Consider the following 20,405-nt stretch of genomic DNA (forward strand, 5'->3'; position numbering starts at 1 on the left):
TGTAAATTAAGAATCAACGTCGTGTGTAACAAAAAATTATTTTTTCCTCGCTCAAACACAAACATAGTTTCATCGTTATATAAGTAAACTTCTCCGAAAGATATTTTAATTTATAATATATTAGAATATATAACTCATATACGATATGATACATAAAAGAATATTCTCCAAAGATAATTTATGCACCAGGAAGATTACTCAAATGATTGTTTATAAAATCTAAAGGATATCCCAGTACGATTCTCTTCATGATCCTTCGACATTTATCTCGATACTCGATTATTTCATTCTGTTGCTTCGTAGTAATTTTTCCGTCAACTTGCTCGACGTTCCAATAACAAATTTCAGTCAATTCAACGTATTAAAGGGATATTATAAAATTATCGTAACAGTTTATGTAATTTGGAAACTATCTCCTTCATTAATTATAATATATATTATGTTTTTATTCTAAAGTTATCTTTGTTATTTTGTAATAAAAAATCGGAATATTTGCAAATGATTTACCTTGGCAGGTTTATCCATGATACGATAGGTGAGCGAGTCGCGATGACCGGTTGCGATGACGGCGCCCGCCTTACGAGACACGCATTGCCCCATATAGATTCCCCAACCTTGTCCCAGCACAATCTATACACAATCAAACAATGGTTAAATCATATTATCTAAAATCATCATGTCCAATCCGTTCGTTCAATTGACCAATTTTAATTTCGTGACTGAATGTTTCTGTTGGTAGCATATGTAATATCGTAACGATAATATATTTTATTTAATATGTACATATGACAATTATATGATATATACATATATGACACGATAAATACATATGCGTATACATTTTACAACTAAATAATCGTAAGCGCAAACGCATGCGTGAAAAGTCAAAACTTTATTCTCAATTATTTCGTCTATATTCTCCAAAATCCAATATTATATAAATATTATTTGACGCTGTCGTAAAATTTGCATATTTGAGTTTTATGAAATAATAATCAAATCGCATTAAGTAAATGCAATAAAACTTTGAAGTATTATTCCTAGATATCTGTGATTTAAATGTCATGAATTTTACAATATGCTGGTGACTCTAACATCAGCGTATTAAATATCAGAGTATCGCCAATAACAAGCAAACTATACTGTGTGTGTGAGAGAGAGAGATACTTATACCTTATTTGCAGTCAAGTAAATTATTACAGTCAATATGCGTAGAATAGAAAAAGGACAAGAAAAACTTGATACTGGAAAGAGTATCTTCTCGCAAATGGGTATATGCATGTATAGATTCGAATAGAGCGTATAAGTTACATAAGGATGTAGAAGATAATGTGCGAGATGCGTGACAGAGATTAGAAAAACAAGTGGGTAGGTACCTAAAGAATCAAGTAAGTGTGAACATGTCTGTAAAAATAAATACCATGTAATATTGTATTACACGTGTAAATATCTTTACTTTACACATATAAAAAAAAGAAACAATTGCAGTGTTATAAATTCTTCATTATTAATATTAAAGTATCGAGTAACTTAGATTCTCAGATGTTGTTTCTCATAAATTTTTTAATTCTACATTGAAATTTGAGTTAATTGAAAATATAATAAATATGCAAAAATTGAGAAACCAGTATTTGGTCATATATTTAATAAACAGACATGAGCAAACAACAAAATTATATCTTCAAAATCAATTACTGTGATTTTAACAGCGAAATTGATGATGAATATAGATTTATTGCAGTACATATGTAGTGTCATAAGTCTTATACATATGACACTTTAAAAAGTGATATAAACGATTTCAATCCAATTACAATCCAGTAAAACGATTTAAAGCCATTTGTTATCTTCGTGTAGTATATGTAGTGAAAGTTATGTTCTATTAAGGATGAAAATCGCTTCTGATGATTCGGTCCTAATGTGAATTATAATGATGAAAATTATATTTCGAAATAAATTGCAACATCTGTTAGCTCAGTTTACAAAAACGGGCAGCTAAAATTTTCAATCATTTTTAATTTAAAAAATACTATTATTTAATAATAGTATACTTAATAGATCATCTATATTATAACGTTATCCATATCACTACAATTATAACAGACATGTATTTGGTAATTTTATTTACTAAATCACAGTGTTATAGTTCTTCACGATCAAAGATTAGGTATTTTAAAAATACCTATTAGATTTGCTCTCAGAAACAAACGCGCAACTGGTTAATATTATTAATAGTAGTTCCACGTAAATACCCCCTTATACGTAACAATCAATTAAGCATGAAGCCAATTAGCAGAGTTATGCAACATTATATTAACGTCAATTTTGCTTAACACAAAATTCAATGATGGATATCTAATAATAATTTATTATTTCACTTAATGGCGAGTTAACGAAATATAATTACTAAAGCGTATCCAAAATGTAGTTACTTGTTACGATATTTAGTAAGTAAAATAATCGTCTATATAAATTCTATTTTTTAAATGATGTTCACAACAATATGAATTTGAATGAATCTTCGTCGATTACAGATTTTTATTTGAGCCTGCGATCTCAAAACGATTGTAAATAAATTATTCAGTTACAAAATAATTATATACTAATAGAATATAATATATGTAATTACGAATAAATGAAATAGAATTTAAAAAATCGAGATATATATCTTCCAGGTCACATGATGTTACAGAGAGTTAATAATTGCAAAACGTTGGTTTCCAAGGAAAATCGTACATAAATTTCTCATCCAGATACAATCTTTCTGATTCATAATATCTGCGAGCCAGCTAAAGTTTCCCTACCTGTTAAAGGAACGATTCCTATTAGAATGCGAACTGAATACGTCGTATCATTATGAAAGAACAGAATTACGCTATCTATTACAACCATCAGAGCATCTAATGTATCTCGCTTTTTTTCTTGCTTTTCAATGAATTTCTTAACGAGCAAAACGCTTTAATGAGATCTACGTTATCGTAAGAATCCTGACGTATAGGCGAAAAAATAGATATGAAGTGAGAGGTAGTATCTTAGGAAGGAATTTAACCTTAAATACATCAAATCAATGGTGAAAGGTGGCGGTATATATCGTGATTCCAAGATGTAGGGCGATAAATGGCACTGGCCCAATTCACCACATTCGGAACACTCTCAATGCATGAACCCCATTTGTTTGGGAAGTGTTACCAATTTCTTCTACGTGGGAACATCTCTTATGATCAGTCTTCGATCGTTTAAAATTGAAAATTATATAGAAAATACGTGACACAAATTTTTCGCAATATATTATGATAATGTATGATAGAAAAGATTTTGTATGACATGTCACAATTACATTGGTGATGCTTCAAACAAATACGAAAATGTTCATAGAAGTTGCAAGATATTTATCGCAAACGTACACTTCACAAAAGTCATCAAATTATTTAAACAGTCAATAATATTCGTTATATTATAAATAGACTGCGGATGTTTATGCAATTTTATATTTTTACTAATATGATTCTAATATATAATACATTGTAATACAACATATTTATAATATGAAGAAAAAGAAACTAAAAACAGATTTTTATTTTACCCTCTAAATATCATAACGAGTACTTTACTTTAAGTATTCCATATATTTTTGCATCCGTGCATTATACATAAATTACATAAATACATAAATATCTACAATCTGTTAAATAAGGATCATTATTTTATAGAATCATTCACCCTATCGTTTATTTCTCCTGCATATGTTCCCCAATTATTAGAAAATTAATTCACGTTAGCTCACTATTTGTTAATATTGTAAAAACGTTAAGTTGCTCTTAAGCAGCAATCGACTGTGAAGATTCATCAGAAGTCAATGACCAACGTAATCACGAATGTACTTTCACACTGCTCCAGATATGAAAGAGGAAAATGAGAATAACTGACATAGACCATTAGCGACATATCTTATAATAAATAAAAAGATCATTACAAAGTAATTTAATGAAACCTTTTGAATATCATCAATTTTAGATTTGATTCTTTTAACTTATCTTGTGAAATTATTCGTGTATAAAATTTTTTACTAAACTCAGAAATTGTTTCTTTTATTGAAAACATTGTTTTTTCATTTTCATAATTACAATATATCACTAATTTTAATAACTTGTTTTTGTTAATTTTATGATCTAAACCTTCTAATGTAAGAATTATTGTATTACATCTAATGTTAAAATTGCATTATTTTAAAAAAAGTTATTTAATTTAGAAGAAGTAATTTAGTAACAAAAAATATTGGTTAAATAATACAAATGTATTATTATTATGTATGTTTATAAAAATTTTAATTATAAAGTTTATATATCGAAATATATTCTATTATTTTCAAAAAGAAATAGGAATAGGAAATAATATTTCTAAAAATGTTGTACAAAAATGGAATATTACACTCGAAAAAAAAAAAAAATACCAAATACTTAAAACAAATAAATTTATATTCAAGAAAAGATATCATTTCCTATTACAAGTTTTGGAAAAATCTTTAAACGAGAGAAGATATGCAAAGCCAGAATCCGCATTGAGATAGTTCAAATGGAGGACCCTACCCAGTTTCATATCCTGCAATCGATACTGACCGAAATATTGAAGAGTCGGTGGTTTAGAGGAAAGACACTTTCAATATACTATAATAAATTATATCGAAAAATATATACGTTGTAATAGAAATAAAATTTTTTGAATATATTATACTATTTAACCTTATCCATATAATATTTAAAACTGATATATGTACATTGTACATACTTGCATATGTTCGTATCACAATCGCGCGTTTTAAATTTTTTAAGTTCGAATACAATTTACTCGGCATACATATGTATACGTATCATAAACATGATCGTAATTCCATTTAACGTACTAATTTAAGAGAATTTACATTCACTTCAAAAAATTATGTCATACGAGACAACTTCTGTCATATTCAAAAAGTAAAATTATTTAACCAATTGAAAAATAGATGTTAAAGAGAAAAGAAAGAAAGAAAAAGGAAAAAAGTGAAGAAATGAAAATGAAGAGTTTTGTTAGTTGACCATAGGAAAGGTAGACCCTGGATGCATTACGCATGCACCTTAACCTTTTGTAAACACCTCTTTACCAGAAACTATATTCGGAAATCATATTGTAATTTGTAATACACTCGTGTTTACTCACACAAATAAAATTCCGTGTGGCCCTATGCCTGGCCTGTTGTATAGCTGTCTCAAAAACACTGGAAAAAATAAATTGTCCTTTTTCATACCAAAAACTTGTCACAAATGTCATCGGATCTTGGCCAAAATAGATATCTTTCTTTGCTTGATGTCGAACGAGTAGATACCATACGAAGATTACAAACGACACATATTGAAAGCTAAGAGACTACTATTCATTGTTTATGTATAAAAAAAATCATCATATCTTAACCACATTCGACCATCGTCTCCAAGTCCTCCTGAGTCACGTTTTCATAAAACGCAACACTGAATCTATAAATTCATCGATTATCACATTCAAAACTAATCAATTGTTTAAACATAAGTAATTGAAAAAAAAAAGCTTTTTTACATTTATATGTAAGTACTACCGAATAGGTAGAATTACTCTTATTTCTAAAAAATTTGATTAATCTTCTACTTGAATTTTTTACGAAGATAACATTAGGTTTTAAAAGATGAAATTTGAGATATTACTGAGAATAACAAACTCACCTCTTTTCGTAGAGTCGAATCTCTCAGGTAGATTGCGTGAAATCGTGGTATGCATCACAAAACTTAACACTGACACCTACGAATGACAACGTGCCGATCGCGTGACGCGAGGATACGACTTGTATCCTCGATACACGGTACGTAACAGAACTACTACACCACCTGTCACTCAGCATAGCATATTCGATAGTATGAAACATGCGTCGTGATGTCATACACACCCCACCAAACGGCAAACACCAATGAGCATATAACAGACAGAATTTCGCATGATATCATACTCTCTTCAGCGCCCTCTGTGTAGATTACCGGGAACATTGATTTAGAAAATTTATTTGAACTTACATAATAAGAAATTGCTCAAATCTTAAATATATATGTAAGATTATTTATATAACACAAGAATTACAACAATTACATACATACAATATATGTAAATGTATTACACTAAAATAGATGGATTAATATTTTTTTAAAGCTGTTCGGTACTTGAATGATTATTTCATATCTTATATAACAAAATAGAAAATTTGTATTATTTTCTATTATATAGAAAGTATTAGAACTTGTTATTAATTTGTACATTAAGTAAGTTATAGACAAAGGATAATTGTATCAATGGGGAACTTAATAATCTTAGCATGATCTTTGTTTAATTATTGTTTTATTAATTATTAATTGATGTGCACTTACTATCTGCTTGCATTTACATACTACACAAGAAAGTAATGATATTCTCACATCATTTTATTCTCTATTAACATATAATAATTATTTGCATAATATTACGAATTGATACATAAGCATAACAAAATATAAATTTTGTTACAAATATAGATCAATTATATTTTACAATTATACATTATTCACAATTAAGAAAACTTATGTACCTGTATCTATAATACGTTTTGTATAAATAAAAACTTTAAATACTTTCAAGTTTTGGGTTTGATACATTATCATCTGAGTTTGTATCCTTGATTTGGGCTTTATGAGTTTCTACATACATAAGTTTCCTAAATTCTCTTCTTTCACTTCTTGATTGTATTTCATCGTATGTACAATAAAGTGCACCAGTAATTCCTATTACACCGTAAGTAATTACCCCTATTCGTGTAGACATTCTTGGATTACTAGTAAACAAAAATGCTATTAAACCACCAGCCATGCCACCAGAAATAGCAGATATCATAGCATTTCTTTGACAATGTGTTTTAATTATTGGTTCACCAAAGATGGTAAAGGGCATCCTTTTTTCTTTTCCTTCTTCATAATGATATGCAGCTTTTTCATCTCCCATGATGGTATATACTTTAAACGCTTATACGTCTTATTCAAATTCAATAACAAATGTGCATTTTATAAAACACGAATTATCATGTAATATGGCATTACCCTGAACGTGTTCTAATTCTACTATGTTTTGAAGTAAGGTATACCTATTGACCTCACTTTTCCTTAGAGTAAATACATCTTTCAGACAAAATTCATTCAAAGATTTAAGATTATGAAATAAAACTAACTTCTGAAAGGCCGATTTGTTATGTTAGATCTATAAGTTAAAATATATACATAAATAACGTTATGTCTTACAATTATATCAACCGATTTCGACACTCACTAGGGAAAACTGTTCAAAGATTGAGTCGCGTCTAATCGTGAAAAATCACCATGGAAGACAACAAAATTCGCGATCTTGTAAGACAGACAGAGATACATAAAGTGTCTTCTTCTTTTCTTCCATGATGATTTTCGGAACTAGTCACAGCTCACTTTCCGGACGGTTTTCCCTAGACTGACGGCTTATTAAAAAATTTTATTTAGCAGATTATCAAATCCTTATAGATACAAAAAATGTATGTATTAAAAAATATATATCATAATTATATTAAAAACTTGTTTTATTTATCTAATAATTTATTCTATAAAAGATGTCAAAATTTTTAGAAAACAAATTTTCGTGAAAATACGAATATAATAAAAATTTTAGGATTAAATCATTAAAAAATATTTTTAAGTAAAGCTAATGAATTTAGAGTATTTCTTAAAACATAATTAATGATATAATAGCGAATGAAAGATCATATTTTTGTATTTTATAATAAATAGTATAATACAATAGAAATATAGAGACATTTTGTGGGCAAAACAGTTGGCATTTCTATCTGAGGGCATATTGGATCTTTTTCATGCGGTACGGATATCGTCAAGGTATACATTTGAGTTACAGTTTAATTTTTAGCTAAAAACGAAGTTAAAATGAATTAGAAAATGTTAAATGATACTTTGCATGTTATTCACAATATAACGATGTGTCAGATGAAGTAATATTTTTCTTCGGATCGTATATATAAGATGTGATAAAATTGGATTCTATTGGATACAATGTACTTATTTGACAGCATATCGTAGTTTGTAGCATTTAACTTTAAAATTATATTTTTGTCTACATCATGAGTTTCAAATAAAATTCATATTCTATAATTAAAATTATCATTAAATAAAATAACTATGTAAGACTTATAAAGTATCAGTGTATAAACAAGAAGAAATCTTAACCTTAAAATATTTTTCAGATGTTCACAGCAAACGCAAAAATAATAAAAAGTGGCGGGGCCGAACCTGATGCGTTCGAAGCTAGCATTTCCCAAGCTCTGCTGGAACTGGAAATGAATAGTGATTTAAAATCGCAATTAAGAGAACTTTATATCACTAAAGCACGTGAAATTGAAACTAACAATAAAAAGGTAAAAATGACATGTTATTTTGCACAATAACTTTTCAATTGCTGCATCCATATAACTTAATTTTGATTCAGTATCTATTTAGCAGCTAATACTGATAATATTAATTAATTATGAATCTAAACTGATTATATTCAAAAACTATATAATAAACAATATTTATAATTCATTACTTTTTTCATTACAAATGACAGAACAGCATATTAGATACATATAATGCTTGAAATTAAAATTATGATTCTAAATGTATGATAATATATATAAAATAAATTAATATTTGTTGTAGTGCATTATTATATATGTACCTATGCCAAAGTTAAAGGCATTTCAAAAAATTCAAACTAGACTTGTACGTGAACTAGAAAAGAAATTTTCTGGAAAGCATGTGATGTTTGTTGGAGAACGTAAGATTTTGCCCAAACCAACAAGAAAAACACGTACTAAGAATAAGCAAAAGAGACCTAGAAGGTATGTTACATTATTACTAAAAATATTAATAGTATACTGTATATATATTACTGTATAAACTAACAATTAAATGTATTTTCCAGCCGTACCTTAACTGCAGTGTATGATGCACTATTAGAGGATTTAGTGTACCCTGTAGAGATTGTTGGAAAACGCATCAGAATTAAACTTGATGGAACACAGCTTATTAAAGTTCATTTAGATAAAAATGAGCAAACAAACATTGAACACAAGGTAAATACATTTTTAATGGTAAATGTTTCTGTAATGTACTGTATTTTATTTTTCATTTTTATTTGTGCAAGTGACAAATATAAATTACTCATATTTGTATTCTCTAATGGCAGTTAATATAAAGTATTTAATGTAACATTTTCATTTACTAGGTTGATACCTTTGCTGCTGTCTATAAGAAGCTAACAGGTCGGGATGTAACATTTGAATTTCCAGAAACTTATGTATAATATGTTTAAAGAATAAAAATATTTGAAATACTTTTTTTCTCAGATTGTTATTTTCCCATTTTGAGTTCATGAAATTTATGATATTAATCATCAAAATTTAACATGTTTGTTATTTTCTTCAGATTAGTACAAAATACGAAAAGTTTGAAAACCACAAAATTATATATATAATTGAACTTAGTCATTTATATTTTACATATATGCATCTAAGTGTGCGTATATATTATACTCGTAATGTTTCACGCATGCGCATAAAATGTTGGAGTACCTAAGTACGAGCAGTTAATTTGCAGTGTTTCAAGATCGAGCGTCGTTTTCGTGACATAGGTTGATAGGATAATATAAAACGTTGTTTAATCCGGTTTTGATTGTATAAATAAGAGATCTATTTATAAGAAAATATTCAACGTATATAACTCTGTAATTTTATAATTGTTCAAGTGTAAATCTAGAACTTAACCTACATATCTTTTAGAAAATATTAAATATGTATTTATCTTTAATCACGAATTTTGAACATTATTAATTTTATCTATACACTAAGAATATTTTAACTAAATGAAAAAGTCGCTAACATTTCGTAACAACTTGTTGCTAATTAACAAATTTGAAAAAGGAAATTTTTCGTGTTTAAAATTTCGAGTGCCAAATATTCCTAGAAAAATATTAATGTTTTAAGTCACTTAATCTAATGTTTAAAATTCTTAATTTAAAGTACCCTTCAAAATCAAAGCCTTCAAAAAATTGTATTAAAGAAATTTTATTTTAACATTTACGTTATGATAAGGAGTGGATAACTAATTATAAATGTTGAATGTTTATAAAAACTTTAGAAACACTGAAAATATATAGTTCTTGTGCTATTACTCTGTCAAAGTTTAGTATACATAACAGTGGTAAGTATTAATATAAGTACTCTAAATATATATAGTATATAACATTACTGATTTTATTTTCTTTTTCACTTTTTTATATATTCAAAAGTTTTATTTTTATGCATCTATTTTTTAATTTCATTCTTTGGAAAGTGATATTCGCATTTTTGTTTCTTCATAAAATTTATAATCAAATAATGTTTTCTTATATAATATTCGCTATTTAATTTTATTAAAACATTATGATAAAAAATGATAATAATCATTATATTTGTCGAATATATATTATAATTAATAAGAAATTGAACAATTAATTACTATTTTCTATATATTGCTATGTCAACTATTAATTATAGCAAATAAATAATCAATGCCTTGTGTATATGTAATTTTTGTTCAATTTTTTTTCTAGATCATTATGAGTTCAGGATTTATATCAGAAGCCGAAATTGCAGAACAGCGAAGAATACGACAAGAAGAATGGGAACGTGTACGAACTGCAGACCAACCATTAGGTCATTCTCATATTTTCATTTTATATGTATATATTAAATCTCAGCTATCTTCTATAATAGTAATATTTATTTAATTAAAAGCTGCAATATGTATAAAATTAATTAAGATATCTAGTTCTTGTCTTTATTGTTTTTACAAATGAATAATTAGATTATAATTATAATAATGTGACTTAATTGTAATTATCTATGCGTATATTTTTTTACTTATTTTTTTAATTATTAATCATTATAAAAGTATCACATATATGTTTTTTGATTTTTATAGAAGCTCCAGAAGAACCATATGATACAAGATCTTTATATGAACGATTACAAGAACAAAAAAACAAAAGAGATGCAGAATATGAGGAAGCACATAAGTTGAGTAAGTTAACAATTTTAGAATGTATGTAATTACACATAAAATCATGCATATTCCTTTATAAGTTATAATTATATGTTTCATTGTGTTATGTAATTATCTTCTTCATTCACAGAAAATATGATAAAAGGTTTAGATGATGATGAAGTGGAATTTTTGGATTTGGTGGATAGAACAAAATTAGAAGAAGAGCGTAAAAAAAATCTTGAAGAAGAAAAAGAAATGCGAGATTTCAAAGCTGCTGTTGCTTCATTACAAGAAAAATCCTTAAATGAAAAATTAAAACAAGAATTAAAAAATCCTCAAATTGTAAATAAAAATATTTCTTCTGGAAGGTAATATATTACTTCATCTAATGCAACTTTAACAAGCATGACTCATTTTTGTAATATTATATCTCCAATATCATAAAATTGATAACATGATATTTAATAAATATTTTTAATTCTTGCTCATTTCTATTATTATGTTTATATTTTATAATGTTAAGAGATATATTTTTTCTTCTTGTAGTCGTACTTCGCAATTAAAATTATTAGCTGGTGTTGTAGTTAAACGCCCTGAAAAACAAAAAGAAGGTAAATAAAAATTCAATGTCATCTTTATAAATTATTTAATTATTATGCGAAAATGATAATTATATTCAGAGTAATTGAAGATCATAAATAGTACATAAAAAGGCTTTAATACTTGATATCCTAATCTGAATATTATTTTAATTTTGTATTTATGTAGATCTTGCACGGGGTGTTAAAAGAAAGTCATCTGATGAAAGCAAAGACACATCAAAGAAAGAAGATTGTGAACTAAATGAACAAATAATAACTGAATGCGAACCCACATTCAAAACTGATACTTTAGAACATAAAAATATAACAAATGAAACAGGTATGAAGTGTATTGGAATTTTGCCTGGCCTTGGCACTTACGAAGATTCTAGTGATAGTGAATGTAGTTCAGATACAGATCAAGATCCGGAACCAAATCATTCCAAATATGATCTGTTAGGTCGAAAAATAAAAATTTTGAAAGATAAAGAAAAAAGCTGAATGCAAAGTATTTACAATCGCCTTTTTATTCATAGGTAACAATCATTTTATTTTGCAATTTACTGTAATTGTACAATATAAATATATTTTTTGCAATAATTTTGCTGCATATTTTACTTTCACTTTCACTCTGTTCTGATTTCATATATTATACAATCTGACATCATTGTATTATTGCAATCTTTTAAAAAATATATTATATTGTATAACATACTTGTTTCCTTTTCAACACTCATTGTAAACATCTTAAAATTCTGTTGCAATTATTCCTTCATCAATTCATAATTGTGAAAATAGAAAAATACTTACTATACATTTAATAGCAATTACTCTTCGAATTACTTTATTATTACTCTTTAAAAACATTCATTTAAATATTATATTCATTAGGTAATTGGATTATAAACTATGTGACAATTTCTTTCACTTAAAATATTTTCAAAATGTATTATGTACAATTATAATACTTTGAAACAATCACATCATGGCAGTACTCACTATATTAAAAAGACCATTTTTATTAAATATATTGTCGTGACAATTTATACATAAACTGTATTATATTGTAACATACATTATATACATAAAACAACTAGAAAATATCAGTACATATTATTTATGTCGAAATATGTTTAAAAAACAATATTTATGTTATATTCCCTCCTTTTTTAAGTGATACGAAAGAATAATAAAATGATTCTAGTACAGTTATCTAGAATAAACATTTTTTACGTGGATTACAAGAGATAAGAAGTGATTTCTTTACTTTAGGATTATATAAAAATACAATTATTTTTATACTAAAATTTTCAAATTATTTAAATAGAACGATATCATATATTTATAAAATGTATTATGTAATTAGTCATAAAGACTATTATAATACTTATAATGCATATATTTAAATATACCATGTGTTGCATAATAAAGTTATGTGCCTATGTATAGTAGATATCTGTTAAATATATAATATTCCCATACTACATTAATTATAAAGAATGACCTAGCTAACTGTGATCACCTAAATATTTGTCTTATTTATTGTTGTATATATATATAACAGTGAAAATGGAAATAGATTTTTTCACAGTCCCTCTTTTTACAAGCTTTCAAGATCATCAAAATTTTTTCTTTATAAAACCATATATTTATTTTTCAGTACTATTATAGAGCATGCAAAACTAATTTAACAAATCTAATAATCATACCGTTCCCATCATTCAATCTTACAATATTTACAGCTGAAGTATATATATATATTAACATTTAATTATGTTCACGCAACAGGTGGCAAGGCAAAATTACAAAATTCAAATTTCTTGATTCTTAAACAGAATTGTTCAATTTTTGAAAGCATAAATGAAAGTTTAGAATAAATAAATTAAATAACAGAATAAAGAATTAATTGAGAATAGTTTACAGAGATTTAATACAGAACATTATTGATGCACAGAACATAATTTAATTTTTACTAATAATTAAAGAAATATAAATATTAAAATAATTAAATAAAATGAGTGCATATAATATTTATATATAACACTTACTTAAAATGAAATCTATAATCTTGAGAAACAACATAATATTTAAGGAGTGTTAAAATTGCTGAGAAGATTGAACACAGTGCATTTTGTTAAATTTTAAAATGATTTATTTTACTTTCATTTTTCTCTCCATTTGTTTTGTACTGTTAATTTTTGTTATATTTTTTACAATATAAAGAAATCTTATCTTTATATAACCCCTAATAATTATATTTACCAAGTCCTCCTTGTGGTTGATAAATATTTCTTGTTTTAAATATTGTATGCAATTTGCACATGATAGTTTTTGTATCTTTGTTAAATCAAAGCCAGCCATATATTGTAAGACATTAGAGGCATACAAAAAAATACAAAGTGTCTAAATACTTATCAAGTGAACATAATTAATACAAGTCTATTTGTAAAAATTATTCTATAATTCCAGTTTAAAATTACAATCAGTAACAATTTTTTATTTCCATAAATAAACAAAATTCTAGTTGTATAATAGGACTGTATAGTATAAAATGACATATTATTATTATTATTTTCTATAAATGATTGAGATAGGGAACTGTATAATATTGTCCAGAGAATGTAACTAAATACAATTAATTATAGTATATCATTAATCTAACGCTGGGTTAATAGAGATTCTATCCAGTTATCATTTATATTTTCAGAAATACTATAATTATTACATATAAGCTCTTCCAAAACAGTATCTATATTTGCACTAGCATTGACTGCTACAGTATCAGATTCCACAATTTCCTGATTTGATAAGGATGTTACAGATTCATCAAGTTGATTTTGTACGCAAGTAGCATTCACATTTGAAATTATTTCTGGTGAATCATTTTTTACTTGCTGAGCTTGTATCTTCATATCTGAAGAATAAGACTTATCAAGTTCATTCGATACACAAATATTACTTTCATTTGAAATTGATTTTGGTTCTGGTGAATCATTTTCTATCTTTTGAATTTGTGTCTTCGCATTAGAAAAATTATCTTTGTTATTAATAATATTGCTGGAATTATTTGATTCCAGCTTTTTCTTAATTGCACTAAAATTGAATTTCTCATATATTTTACCACTACTTATATTCCGTTTTACAACTATATCTTTCACTTTGCAACTGTTTGGTTTTGTATTATTACTTTTATAACTACCTAGTTGTCTATTAGCTATTACTGTTTCAGGAGCTGTAGAGCATGCTGGAATTTCAAATGATAATGTGATAGGTGGTAAACCATCTATTTCCATCGTAGTTATATTTAAATTAGGTTTTAATATATTTTCATTATTTTCACTTGGTTCTAAATTTGGTAATTCTTCAACTTCTGGTTTCAATTTAGTTCCTGTAACATCTACAGATTCAACACCTAAAATTTCCTTCTTTGATTTTTGATGAACAGATTCTTCATTTCTTAACTTAACATTAGGGATCTGATTTCCTATTTTCATATTAGAAATAATAATGTTTGTTTTTTCAATACTTGTTATTTTTGGCGCCTTCTTGACAGTATTCATACTTTTAACATTTTCTATGGAAATATCATTTTTTTCTTTAATATCTTCATTTAATAAATTTTTCCATTCATTCTCAATTTTTATATCTTCTATATTATCATTAATCGATTGTAATTTATTGCTATGTACATTACTTACAGTAGTTCCATTATTTAAAGTATTGGTATCGTTGTATTGTTCTTCGATATTAATGTTTGATATCATACTTGATTCTCTAAAAACAGAAATATGTAGATCATCAAAATTAGTATTTGAGTTTATTATATTTGAATTGTTATGTGTAGCATTAATATTCTCTGAAGGATGCATATCTGAATTATTGATAACTTCTTTTTGTATATGTTTGCTAGGTATTACAGGTGTAAAACATAATGGTAGCTTTGATGAATTTGATGTTATAAGATTTTCTTTTAATCGTGGTGTTGTTGGCTTATAATCATTCCAATAACAAGACCAAACTTTTCCTACTGTTCTTGGACAATATACAAAATCTTCATATCCAAAAGGCCATACACACTAAAATAAGAAGTAATAGATTAATTTAATGCAATAATAAAATGATAATAGATTATTATGTACTTGTTTTTTATTTATATTTATATTTGTTACAAATATGTTACAGATGAGCAAATATATAATCACATTTATTCTGTAAAGTTATTTTTGTTGTCACATATGAGGTTATATATAAATAATGAAATATTACATTATGAAATATGTAACAGACGTTATATCTATAATAAAATATGTTTTAAATAAAAAAAGTTATAAAAAGCTTGCCTTTTCTTCTTCACATACCCATACAGCCTCTTGTAAATTAATTTGCAATAATTTTATTTTATTCTTAAGGCCATTTTTCGAACACAATGGGCATAGATCTTGCATTTTGTGATAATTATTAAAATTTTATTAATCTGTAATAATAAAATACATACTTTAGTATGTGTAGATTTCTCTTTTGAGTGAAACTAGAAGAGGGCGTATTTGTTTCTTAAACGTGTTTGTTACTACCTGTTGTAGCTTTTAAAAAACACCTTGTATCAAATTTATCTAACATTGAAATTTATTTGGCGTCCTGGAAAACAAGGTGAAATTTATTATTGTACGCATATATACGATTGTTATGAAAACAAATTTTATAAAAGAAAGAAATTTTTATATCTTTATATCTTAATACTCAAAATGCCAGCTGATCAAATACAATACTCTGAAAAATACAACGATGATAAATATGAATATAGGTTTGTACGAAAGAGTATTTAGTTCATGTTAAAATATTATAAACCATTAAAGTATTAAAATTTACAAAGTATCTTTAACATATAATTGTATAAAATATATCAATTTTAATTTAATATATTTGATATATTTGGTTTTAATTTATCTATGCTTGACCTTACATTACATTATTTCATTTGAGAAATACATTAAGACAATCACTTTATATTATATTCTTATCTTCCTTATTTTCTATGTTCATTTGAAAGTAAACATTTCGAATAATATATGTAGTAAAGGAGGAAATAATTTAGAACTAATTTATTGTTTGTAAGTAAAATAACAATTTTAATTATATAATATTTACATAATAATTAAATAAATATAATTATAATAAGAATTAGTTTATAGTTATAGTTATTCAAAATTTATGTTTTTACAGGCATGTTATTTTGCCAGTTGATTTAGCAAGACATGTTCCAAAAACTCATCTTATGTCAGAAACAGAATGGAGAAATTTAGGAGTTCAACAAAGTCCAGGCTGGGTACATTACATGATGCATGTACCAGGTATAAAAATAGACACACTTGTACATGGTGACTTATTAAAATATTAACACAATCTCATTCAGTTCAATTATAGTTAGTATAATTTTCTATGTATATCTGTTACATTTTAGAACCACATGTACTATTGTTTCGTAGACCAAGGACTGATGTTTTAACAAATACAAGAAACACCTCTTTTCAAAGAGAATATCAAAGTGTATATTGTGTTTAAAACAAATTTCTAGGAACTTTCAATACTATTTATAATAGATTCAAAGCATAATAAGTTAATACAAGTTAGCATAATTATACAATTCATGTAGAAGAATTATAGAATTCTTGTGGAATTTTTATAGAACATACCGTCATGTATGTAATTTTGTGTGTAAGAAAGAAACTTATAATGTTTCGTATGCTTAAGTCAAATATGTACAATTAATATTTATAAAATCTATAACAACATAGGGGTAATTACTGTACAGAATACGAAATGAATTCTACATAATAGTATGTTCATTAGTTTGATCTTTGTATAATATTAAGTAATCTTTTTTATGGTTGTGAATTTGAAAATGAAGTACCTATATATAAATCTAAAACTACATTGAGACTGTGATAAATCTATATCTATAAATATTGAAATTCGCTATTTTTACAATATACAATATAGAAAAGAAATTTCATCTACTTATATAATTTTTACAATACTTCACAATCATAAAATTTATATTTACAAATATACTAGTATATATGTAATCATCTAATAAATTAGATATTTTATATAGAATGTAATAGATATCCATCATATATCACTATTAAAATATATTTTCAAATATACCTTTAGTACTTTATTATTTATTGTATTAAATTACTATGTTTGTATAAGTAATATAACATAAATTAATATGTAATATTACAATGTTACAAATAATTTAATACATATAATTAAATTTTGAAATAATGTAAACATAATATAGTTTTATGTATTATAAATAATGCAACATTAGATATATCAGAAATTTTTATAAAAATTGCAAAATTAAAAAATAAATGAGATATGAATTAAAATTCCATAAATTGTATCCATGAGTACATAGCTAGGAAATATTTCTTACATCTAAATAATCATAAATTGAAGTAATTGAATCATTGTACAATTTACATTTAATATTATTTAAATTGTTACATACAATTATTCAGAACTATATAATTGTTTATAAATTTAGATAATAGAAATTATAAAAGAATTTGTAGTAGAATTTATTAAAAAAAGGTAATAAGAAACACAAATCAGAAATTAATTTATTATAACGTTCGAAATATTTCTTATAGTATATACAGCTTCATATATTTCTTATATTTCTACAAAGAAAATTTATAGAAAAATGGTTTTTAATATTTTCTAAAAAAAACTAATACATAAGACCTTACATAGAAGTTAATTGAAAATGATAAAAATCTTAAAATAATGATGTTAAACATGATACAAGTTAATAATAATTTACTATTCTATTTACTAACAATTTATTTGGAATTAAAGGATATATATAAGATGAAGATAGGATATAAGAAAGTAATAAATAAACACAATATTTAGTATATGATATTAATTCTATATTTTAAAGAAATGACTAATAACAAGAAGTAACATTAAATTAAAATCTTATCCTAAAGGAGCAACTTCAGTCAGTTTAAACCAATGACCACATTCACAGCGGCGTGGCTGACCTTCATGCAACCACATCCAATTCACGTGTGCAGTATCTTCTTCGCAAAGGCAACCAACAACACGACTTTTGAATGCACTTGGTACTAAATTTGGATTGTCCTTTGTGCTATCACGCGATATTTCTATGGCCTTCATGTGATAGGGATCCTGAAATAAGATAATAAATTACAAATAATAACTAATAACTAATTAAGATATTGACAGGAAGGATAATTTATAATTCTTAACTTTCACAATATAATATTTTATTTTTATAATACACATGCAAAGATGCATTGTAAAATAATTTTAATATGTCTCACAGATATAAAAGATACATTCAATAAATATGAAAATATATTGATAAATTTATTTGTTCTAATTTACATTTTATGGGCTGAACTTGATTTTATTTAATTTAACAATTTTTCATATAGATATACATACATATAATAACAGTAGATTAAAGATTTACATTAGAATATGCACATCAAATTACTTTCTCTCTTATTAATTTTAATTTAATTTTTTAATCAACTTAATTTGTGATGAAGTTCAGAAGATAATCATAGTTTGCAAATAACATAAAAAATTTGATTTAAAAAATTTATTTTATAGAATATCTTATTAATATATGTAGATTTCGAAGTGTGACATTGATTCGGAAAATTATTAAATGTAGAAACTTACAAAATCGCCAGCGGCAGCAGCAAGCATCTCACGTTTTTCCAAACCCGTGGCTAGTTCTAGCGGATCGGGAAAAGCTGAAACAAGAATTTCGTTAAATAAATATTGAATTTTGTACTTAACATAAATAAAAAATGATGTAAAATCAATAAACTACATTTTCATATTACGTAACACAAAAACACAGCACACTTAAATAATTCTAATATTATTTAAAAAACTATATTACTCTTTTCCTTCTCTTTTGTATATCTCACAGCATCGCGGTAAAATTGTCGTCGACATGTCTGAAAAATAGTACGACTACATAACCATGCCATTTTGCAAGTTATACGTTATATGGTTAATATTTCGTCGAAGAGAAACGTCTCTTCAGAGCACAAACAATTCGTAGGAAAGCAGCTGCAGAGTGTCAACCCTATCTTAACGATACTATTCGATCGATTAGTTAAGTTGATTACAGCGCCATGTGACGACCTACAGCGCCAAATTAAACGATTTAAATGTAGTTTTACGAAACTGGATATATACTTTATATAATTTAACTTATTAATATTTTTGTACAATTCAAAAATAAATATTATACTGCAAAATTATGAAAGGAAAAGAGAGAACGCGTATATGTATATACGTAGCTACTTTTCTTCATAGTTACTAGGCAGGGATTTTAAATACTATATAAAAATTTAAATAATTTTATGGTAAAAAGCATAATTATTTCCTAGTTTTTATAATCAATTAAACGTTCCATGTAGATTAATATACTTTATGGTATTGAAAGTTAATTTGAAACGGTCTCTTAGTTTATTTTATATTTCCCTGTAGTTTTTATGTATGTAATTGTTTTGATTATCTTTTTTCTAAACTTATTTCTGAGATTTTAACATTATCCAAAAGCTGTCAAAAATTTTGAAACATGAAATGTTAATTAATTGTTATCGATACATTGCATAATTATATTTGTGTAAATGTTTAT

General features: G+C 25.6%; 7 protein-coding genes across 27 annotated transcripts in view; 3 read left to right on the top strand and 4 right to left on the bottom strand.

Annotated features, from left to right (window-relative positions):
* The window catches only part of LOC100651303 (putative mediator of RNA polymerase II transcription subunit 26), a 69,078-nt gene extending 63,169 nt beyond the window's left edge, over positions 1-5,909 (bottom strand). For 14 of the 17 annotated variants that reach the window (XM_048404276.1, XM_012318426.3, XM_048404272.1 and 11 more), the window contains exons 1-2: positions 5,730-5,908; positions 508-630 (exon numbers count right to left, since the gene is read on the bottom strand). In XM_048404276.1, coding sequence (XP_048260233.1) covers positions 508-600 — 93 coding nt within the window. In that variant the 5' untranslated portion in view covers positions 601-630; positions 5,730-5,908. Of the gene's footprint in view, positions 1-507; positions 631-5,193; positions 5,252-5,729 lie in introns of all 17 variants that reach the window. The other 3 variants (XM_048404273.1, XM_048404275.1, XM_048404277.1) reach the window with 3 other exon arrangements.
* Positions 5,910-6,374: 465 nt separating this feature from the next.
* Positions 6,375-7,448, bottom strand: LOC105666721. Its single transcript, XM_048404313.1, has one exon. It carries the CDS (start codon positions 7,027-7,029, stop codon positions 6,655-6,657), a length of 375 nt encoding a protein of 124 aa, XP_048260270.1. The 5' UTR covers positions 7,030-7,448; the 3' UTR covers positions 6,375-6,654.
* A 370-nt stretch (positions 7,449-7,818) lies between these two features.
* Positions 7,819-9,435, top strand: LOC100651544 (40S ribosomal protein S7). 2 transcript variants are annotated; one of them, XM_012318421.3, is made up of 5 exons: positions 7,819-7,940; positions 8,306-8,476; positions 8,760-8,941; positions 9,025-9,175; positions 9,328-9,435. In XM_012318421.3, exons 2-5 carry the CDS (start codon positions 8,306-8,308, stop codon positions 9,403-9,405), a joined length of 582 nt encoding a protein of 193 aa, XP_012173811.1. In that variant the 5' UTR covers positions 7,819-7,940; the 3' UTR covers positions 9,406-9,435. The 2 variants fall into 2 exon arrangements, with proteins under 2 accessions (XP_012173811.1, XP_012173812.1); XM_012318422.3 differs by having other exon boundaries at positions 7,939-8,116.
* A 208-nt stretch (positions 9,436-9,643) lies between these two features.
* Positions 9,644-13,160, top strand: LOC100651424 (PSME3-interacting protein). 4 transcript variants are annotated; one of them, XM_048404319.1, is made up of 7 exons: positions 9,644-9,732; positions 10,121-10,301; positions 10,693-10,795; positions 11,064-11,162; positions 11,275-11,494; positions 11,673-11,737; positions 11,895-12,308. In XM_048404319.1, exons 3-7 carry the CDS (start codon positions 10,699-10,701, stop codon positions 12,206-12,208), a joined length of 795 nt encoding a protein of 264 aa, XP_048260276.1. In that variant the 5' UTR covers positions 9,644-9,732; positions 10,121-10,301; positions 10,693-10,698; the 3' UTR covers positions 12,209-12,308. The 4 variants fall into 4 exon arrangements, with proteins under 4 accessions (XP_048260276.1, XP_048260274.1, XP_048260275.1 ...); XM_048404317.1 differs by adding an exon at positions 12,599-13,160 and having other exon boundaries at positions 9,661-10,301; positions 11,895-12,243; XM_048404318.1 differs by having other exon boundaries at positions 9,661-9,825.
* LOC100652214 (uncharacterized protein MAL13P1.304) lies at positions 12,217-16,394 on the bottom strand. Its single transcript, XM_012318395.3, has 3 exons — positions 16,279-16,394; positions 16,048-16,181; positions 12,217-15,783 (listed from the first exon to the last, which is right to left on the bottom strand). The coding sequence occupies exons 2-3, from the start codon at positions 16,150-16,152 to the stop codon at positions 14,365-14,367; spliced, it is 1,524 nt and encodes a 507-aa protein (XP_012173785.3). The 5' UTR covers positions 16,153-16,181; positions 16,279-16,394; the 3' UTR covers positions 12,217-14,364.
* Positions 16,379-17,869, top strand: LOC100651662 (cyclin-dependent kinases regulatory subunit). The gene is made up of 3 exons (XM_003402215.4): positions 16,379-16,508; positions 16,928-17,055; positions 17,166-17,869. The coding sequence occupies exons 1-3, from the start codon at positions 16,450-16,452 to the stop codon at positions 17,264-17,266; spliced, it is 288 nt and encodes a 95-aa protein (XP_003402263.1). The 5' UTR covers positions 16,379-16,449; the 3' UTR covers positions 17,267-17,869.
* Positions 17,870-18,626: 757 nt separating this feature from the next.
* On the bottom strand, positions 18,627-19,866 carry LOC100651780 (cytochrome c oxidase subunit 5B, mitochondrial). Its single transcript, XM_012318396.3, has 3 exons — positions 19,659-19,866; positions 19,433-19,506; positions 18,627-18,910 (listed from the first exon to the last, which is right to left on the bottom strand). Exons 1-3 carry the CDS (start codon positions 19,747-19,749, stop codon positions 18,698-18,700), a joined length of 378 nt encoding a protein of 125 aa, XP_012173786.1. The 5' UTR covers positions 19,750-19,866; the 3' UTR covers positions 18,627-18,697.
* Between the last annotated feature and the right edge of the window lie 539 nt (positions 19,867-20,405).

Source organism: Bombus terrestris, chromosome 3, assembly GCF_910591885.1.
Source record: "Bombus terrestris chromosome 3, iyBomTerr1.2, whole genome shotgun sequence".
NCBI classification, from domain to species: Eukaryota; Metazoa; Arthropoda; class Insecta; order Hymenoptera; family Apidae; genus Bombus; species Bombus terrestris.

What these genes read in the sequence shown, in the direction of transcription:
- LOC105666721 (XM_048404313.1), bottom strand. Translation starts at nt 7,029, where the DNA reads ATGGGAGATGAAAAAGCTGCATATCATTATGAAGAAGGAAAAGAAAAA.
- LOC100651544 (XM_012318421.3), top strand. Translation starts at nt 8,306, where the DNA reads ATGTTCACAGCAAACGCAAAAATAATAAAAAGTGGCGGGGCCGAACCT. An exon ending in AAGCAAAAGAGACCTAGAAG is followed by an intron (nt 8,942 to 9,024) that starts GTATGTTACATT and finishes TGTATTTTCCAG; the next exon opens with CCGTACCTTAACTGCAGTGT. An exon ending in AAACAAACATTGAACACAAG is followed by an intron (nt 9,176 to 9,327) that starts GTAAATACATTT and finishes TTCATTTACTAG; the next exon opens with GTTGATACCTTTGCTGCTGT.
- LOC100651424 (XM_048404319.1), top strand. Translation starts at nt 10,699, where the DNA reads ATGAGTTCAGGATTTATATCAGAAGCCGAAATTGCAGAACAGCGAAGA. An exon ending in AAAAATATTTCTTCTGGAAG is followed by an intron (nt 11,495 to 11,672) that starts GTAATATATTAC and finishes TTCTTCTTGTAG; the next exon opens with TCGTACTTCGCAATTAAAAT. An exon ending in CCCTGAAAAACAAAAAGAAG is followed by an intron (nt 11,738 to 11,894) that starts GTAAATAAAAAT and finishes GTATTTATGTAG; the next exon opens with ATCTTGCACGGGGTGTTAAA.
- LOC100652214 (XM_012318395.3), bottom strand. Translation starts at nt 16,152, where the DNA reads ATGCAAGATCTATGCCCATTGTGTTCGAAAAATGGCCTTAAGAATAAA. An exon ending in GGGTATGTGAAGAAGAAAAG is followed by an intron (nt 15,784 to 16,047) that starts GCAAGCTTTTTA and finishes TTCTTATTTTAG; the next exon opens with TGTGTATGGCCTTTTGGATA.
- LOC100651662 (XM_003402215.4), top strand. Translation starts at nt 16,450, where the DNA reads ATGCCAGCTGATCAAATACAATACTCTGAAAAATACAACGATGATAAA. An exon ending in GATGATAAATATGAATATAG is followed by an intron (nt 16,509 to 16,927) that starts GTTTGTACGAAA and finishes ATGTTTTTACAG; the next exon opens with GCATGTTATTTTGCCAGTTG. An exon ending in TTACATGATGCATGTACCAG is followed by an intron (nt 17,056 to 17,165) that starts GTATAAAAATAG and finishes GTTACATTTTAG; the next exon opens with AACCACATGTACTATTGTTT.
- LOC100651780 (XM_012318396.3), bottom strand. Translation starts at nt 19,749, where the DNA reads ATGGCATGGTTATGTAGTCGTACTATTTTTCAGACATGTCGACGACAA. An exon ending in TACAAAAGAGAAGGAAAAGA is followed by an intron (nt 19,507 to 19,658) that starts GTAATATAGTTT and finishes TTCTTGTTTCAG; the next exon opens with CTTTTCCCGATCCGCTAGAA. An exon ending in CTGCTGCCGCTGGCGATTTT is followed by an intron (nt 18,911 to 19,432) that starts GTAAGTTTCTAC and finishes ATCTTATTTCAG; the next exon opens with GATCCCTATCACATGAAGGC.